The 6,000-nt window shown below is 47.2% G+C and overlaps 1 protein-coding gene across 1 annotated transcript in view; it reads left to right on the top strand.

Annotated features, from left to right (window-relative positions):
* Window positions 1-370: 370 nt before the first annotated feature.
* LOC133044329 (basic proline-rich protein-like) overlaps window positions 371-6,000 on the top strand; it is a 145,785-nt gene continuing 140,155 nt past the window's right edge. Inside the window, exon 1 of the mRNA XM_061125722.1 lies at window positions 371-400. Coding sequence (XP_060981705.1) covers window positions 371-400 — 30 coding nt within the window. The remainder of the gene's footprint in view (window positions 401-6,000) is intronic.

Raw genomic sequence — 6,000 nt, 5'->3', positions numbered from 1 at the left:
CAGGTTTTACTCTAATTCTCTCTCACTGTTTCTAAAGTGATACACCTGTTTCCCCAGGTAGCTATGAAAGGTTGAATTAAAATGTTTACACGCGTTATTACAAGATAAAGGCCCCTCACCTCAAAGAGGCTAAACCAGGATAGTGTTAGCTGCCTGCATCCCACTCCCTGAATTATTTTCTAGAGGCTTAACAACGTATGGAAGAAAGGGACAGTCTGAACCGCGGTTCTGTGTAGGCCAGGCCCTGGGCTCGGTGCTCCGTAGACCGAGTCACATGGACGCTGTACAGAAAATCTTATGAGAAATATATTGCTGCCCCAACTTTATGGAGATCGAAGCTACAGCTCAGAGCGGTTAAATAACTTGCAAAATGCCGCCCAGCGAGTATGCAGCCTGCTCAGTGAGCACCTGTTGGCTTGTCCCTGAAGTTTCCTCCCTTGCCTTTCTGGAATATTGGAGGAGATTCCTGCTGCTCCCAGTGTGGGGAGAAGGGGGAAAATACAGAAGAGACTCTGAATGTCCAGAGTGTTGCTCTTACTTATTCTGATGATTCCTCCTGCCATAAGTGTAAACACTGATTAAAAATATTAGGTAACCCAAACATAATTAGAAAGGCGTGTTTTCTGGGGAAGATGGGTGGTAATACCATGGAAAGCACTCCCAAGCCTACAGTAAACAAGTTTGGGATGAAAAATAACTTTAGATGCTTCGTGCTGTTGCTCATTTCCATCAGCAAACATAATAAAACAGAGCTACACAACCATCTGTATGTCCTACGTAAGAGAATAACTACGTGTAAGTAGATAACCCATAGACAATGTACTTGCATTTATATGTTTATGCATCTAGTTTACCTGCCTGGAAATGAGGTTGGCAGGTAAATCTTGTGGGTTTTCCTTTTTTTGTGCGAGTGGTTTCTGCAGTTTTGTTGATAAGATCAAGCTGTCTGCTGTCTCCTCGACAGGAAAATGGGCATAGTTCAGTCTAGAACATAAGTCGTTGTGAGAAGTGAGTCAGATATATGGCTGGTGATTGTGAAGATGCCGCTTCGAGAGGGTAAGTGCAGCATAAACCTTTGGACATGGGCTGAACGGCGGTGGTCCCAGGTAGAGATACTGTCTCTGAGTGATTCTCTTCCAGCCTCCCAGACCTCCAAACCTCCAAGCCGGAATTCTAATGTTTGTCCTGGAAATTCCCTGAGTTCCTTGATTACAACAGAACCCTCCTCATGGAGCTCACATATGCCATTCTCTGGCTCACCTCCATCCCTGAACTTGGCTCAGCCCTGGTCCTCCTTCAGGCATTATTGTTATACAGGGTTTTGCAACTGTGACGCTATCACTTGTTGAGCTGGATAACTCCGGTTCTGAGGGTCTGGTGGGGCTCCCCTGGGCCTCACGCGATCTTTGGCAGCGTTAGACCTCTCTCCTCTAGACCAGCAGCATCTGTCTTCTCAGAGGTGAGAAGCAAAGATGCTCAGTCCTGTCCGACTCTGTGACCCCGTAGACTGTAGCTCCCTAGGCTCCTCTGTCCATGGGATTCTGCAGGCAACAGTCGTGGAGTGGGCTGCCATTTCCTCCGCCAGGGGATCTTCACGACCCAGGGATCGAAACTGCAGCTCTTGCATCTCCTGCATTGGCAGGCAGATTCCTTACCTCTAGTGCCACCTGGGAAGCCAAGGATGTCTCCAGACGTTGCCAAACGTCGCTGCGCTGGGAGTCTTGCTTCACTCTGTGAGCTCCGCTACCCCACGAGATGCGTTCACGCAGGGAGCCTGCCGCCGCACCCAGAGCGTGGTCTTGGAAGGGGACATGGGTCAGCCTGGATGTGGCAGGCTCTCGGGGTGCGGTTGGGTGGCAGAGGATGGAGCACTTGGACATTTCTTCTGGCTTGGAAAGGAAGAATAACTTGGCTTCGCTGAGTGACCTAGAAAGACTCCTTTATGCCCTTACTTCACGTGAAATGTGATTCTCACGGAGCACACCCCTGCAGTCTGATATGTGAAATCACCCGTTAGAGAATGCAGCAATGCTACAGTGCAGACTCCTGGGATTTCCAAAAAGAAGCCGTGAGTCTTGATTTTTTCCCCCCAGGGTCTGGCTTAACACCGAGGCACTGGAGTGAGACCGGCCATAGCCCAGAGATTCATTTCTCCCCAGTTTCCCTGAGTACAGCCTTAGAAATATTATTTTTTGAAAAATGACCTAAAGCTTTCCTAAAATCCTCAGGAATGACACCTGCGGGGAGCATCTGAAAGACTTCACATTCATTAACTAAACCTTCTTGTTAGGTTATCTTCCCAGAAATGCATTTGACAGTTAATGAAGTAGAAAAGATGGCAGTTGGAGAAAAAAATAAAATTCTGTCAGATTCCGGAGCTAGAACAGGGAGCTGGAAAAGCGGGAGCCTGGAGAGACGTCGATAGATCAGCACCCCACACTGAGTGTTTTATTGCCGGCTACGCTGCCTCGGATCAGAGCCGACTGCAAAGTTCAATTCCTGCCTGGCTCTCTCTTCAGATCCGAAGGCCGTACATAAGTCAGGGAACCTGGATAAGGTGCTTGTCAGGGCAAAAGCAGCAGCGATACGGGGCTGACTGGCAGAGATGTGCAACAATGATCAGAGAAGAGAAAGAAAAAGGAAAGACATGTTCAAAAATATTTGGACTGCTTTAGACACTTTTCCCCTTTTCCACCGGATTTAGCCCAAACCTTGCTTGAATGCTCAGAAGGTAAAACCAGCCTGCAGGCAGTCGAGTGAGCAGACTTTCTCTGAAAACATTCAGTTTTAAACGACCTCGTGGGATGTTATTCATTTCCGGTTTCCTTCTCGTCTGCCCGCTGCCCTCTGGGCGTTCAGAAAAGGGCCGGGGACGAAGGAAAAGGGTGGGGGGCATGCTGGGGTACACCCCTGCAGTTGCCAAAAGTATTATTTGGTGAATTCAGCTCAGTCCAGCCTTCCTGAAGTTGGGCAAACCTGTTTTCTTCCCCATGATGTATCACTCAGAAACACCAACTGCAAGGGTTTCTTGTGTTCTCACAGAAAAGGGAAGGAAACAGCTGGTAAATGTTTCACAGATGGCAAAGCTCTTGGCACCTCTCTCAAGAGAGGGCCACCCATGCAGATGGCTCATTATTTTAACATTTGGATTTTCATCTTATTAAAACATCTTTTTTTCCCTGGTTTTATTTAGCATCATAAATTCTCTTACACTTTAGCAAGCAACTAAGCGATCTGAGGACGCGCAATCTAAGGAACATCCTTTGGCTAAAACATAGATTGGTAACATCATTATTCCCAGCTCTGATCTCAACATGATGGGTTTCAATCTGATTAAAAATTCCAATGAAAGGGAAAGCTCAGAGTAGTGAATTTATCAAGCAAAAGTCCATGAAGTCCATATAGTAGCTGAATTATTCAGCAGAACGATAAACCGAGTGAAATTGGGGGAAATAGTTTTATTCAATGCATAAAATCCCTATTACCATGCAATATGCATATATAAAAATAGACAAATGCACGCTGGGTGTAGATTCACAAACACACCCTTTCTACATATGTAGAGAGGCTTCTGTGCAACAGCCAGAATTTAAACCAAGCAATGCCAGCTCCCGGTAGAGCAGATAGCAAAGGGGCAAGATTTCAAAGGGTAGCTCTCTGCCCACTCAGACTTCAGCAAGACCTAAGCCGCGCCTTCTAGCCCGGCAGCTCCTTCTAAGCACAGAGACAGGAAGGCCTGCACACAAAGAACCAACACCCTCTCACGGCCCTAACTGTGTTGGGGAAGCAGGCCTCGGTGTTCTCCTTTCCAAATACTGCTCCCAAGGGCTGCCAAAAGTTAAGGTCACCTCAGCATCCCTAACTGTCGCACTGGGGTGTGGGAACTGTTGGAGCTGCAAAAGCAAGTGACAAAGCAATGTAATGAGAACCAACCAATCTCTTTAATGCGGTGAGACGCTGGCCTAAACACAGGACCCGTCACTGTGCTCCCACAAATGGGCCTTATGGAGCGAGGTCTGCGCGTGCCGCGTTGTAAATGTTATTAGCAGTGGTACACAATACACATTATGGATCCACGGAGCTCCAAGCCGCCTCACTTTTGGGGGTCAGATCTAAATCCCTGAAATGCTGAGAAAATGTTAATAGTTGCCAGTACCAAGCATGCATCAGCGGAGAATATACGTAGGCATCATAAATGGAGGCTCTCTGCTCATCAACTTGAATCACCTCTGGTACCTCTAGCCTGAAACATTAGCTCACGTAATGTATTCTGTGAGCTGCTGGCTCGTCCATCAGATGGAGAGCAAGATGGTAGGTGCAGAGAGTGGAGTTTCACCAACAAGAACTGGAAAGAGTGGTGCTAATTAGGCTTGTCCAGAAAGCAAGGAGTTGTGGAGAAATGAGAGAAAAATGTTCTACCATAATTCTCTGTAGGAGGCTTTCTTCTTGGGGTGCCATGTTGCCTCATGGTTTATGGCATCTGTAACACAAATTGCATTCACAAGAGCACATTGTCTTCGTGTAGAGCCTCCAGCTAGTAAACGTTATCCTTCTTTCCAGGCTCACCCACTCTGGCTTCCCTGGAGGCTCAGAAGGTAAAGAATCTGCCTGCAGTGTGGGAGACCTGGGTTTAGTCCTGGGGTCAGAGAGATCCCTGCAGAAGGGGATGGCTACCCACTCCAGTATTCTTGCCTGGAGAATCCCACGGACAGAGGAGCCCGGCAGAGGCGGGCTGCAGTCCACGGGTTGCAAAGAGTTGGACACGACTGAGCGGCTAACACTTCCACTCTGATCACTCTAAGGCTGCAGTTCTTTAGAAGGGATCCCCAGGCCAGCAGCAGCAGTCCCACCCAGACCCACTCAGACCTCTTGAATCAGAAACTCTGCAGGAGGATCCCGGTAGCCTGAGTTTTAACAAGCCCTCTGGGTGATTCTGACGCATGCTCGAGTTTGAGAACCGTCGCTCTAAGGCATAATGGTTTGTCACTCCACCAGTGCCCAGGAATCTTTTGGGTGACAGACATCAAGTATGATTCCGGTAAAATCCTGGCAGCAGAATACATTTGTCTATTTAACTGCATGCAAAACGCTTGTCAAGAAGGATTCAGGGAGTTCTTTTTGCGAAGGAGGGCTTCCTCTCTCCTGCCTGCGCTCCATCCATCTCTTTGGAGACTGTACAGGCTTTCAATTCAAGCTCCCTTCTTACAAGCCATTTTAAAGACACCCACCCCTGCCCTTTTCACTTGATATTGGCGCATAAGACAGAGGAACCCTGAAGCTGGTTTTCTGAGTCTAGCTGGAAAGACTGACAGATTTCATTACATTTGTCACAGGGTCTAAAAAATCCACGTGGGAGGAAATAATCCCACTTAGTAAAAACATCTCACTGTGCCTTTGGGGATGGAGGAGCAGAAAGAGTATTGTTCCCAGGAAAACTGCAAGGCATGTGGCGTGTGTGTGCTGAAGTGTGATGACTATTCACCAGTCTCCGGTTTAGGTGGCTGAGAAAGCCCCCACGATACTGCATGGGGACTGGGATTTATATACATCTGTGAAATGGCATAAGAATCAAAGGAGAAATGAATTTCCTGTGGCGCAGATGAGCTTCGTAAAATCACTCCCATCTGAGTACACCTCCTTCTCCTCCAGCACATTGAAAACCATTTGAATAATGCCCGTTATTCAGTTGCATTGTGTGCTCTGAAAGCCATTTAATGAAGGTAGACAGGCTTCCAAGAAGGTGCATTCTTTGACTAATGTAGATACTCCTGGAAAAATCTTTCCCCAACACGGAAGGCAAGATTTACTGAGTGAGTGGAAGAAGGAGTGCTATTAGAACGTCTTGTTTCACTCAATCAAATCGAATGGGAGTGACCTTGGGTTCAACTTGATCTATTCTGGGTGAACCTTACTCTATGCAATGTATGTACTGAACAGCTGCAAGTCAATCAAATTTTAGCAAATCAAACCGTCTTTCCATTGACTTCTGTTGCATTGTCG

Source organism: Dama dama, chromosome 23 (assembly GCF_033118175.1).
Source record: "Dama dama isolate Ldn47 chromosome 23, ASM3311817v1, whole genome shotgun sequence".
NCBI lineage: Eukaryota > Metazoa > Chordata > Mammalia > Artiodactyla > Cervidae > Dama > Dama dama.
The sequence above is the reverse complement of the archived record's forward strand: the minus strand, read 5'-3'. Positions and strand labels throughout refer to the sequence as shown.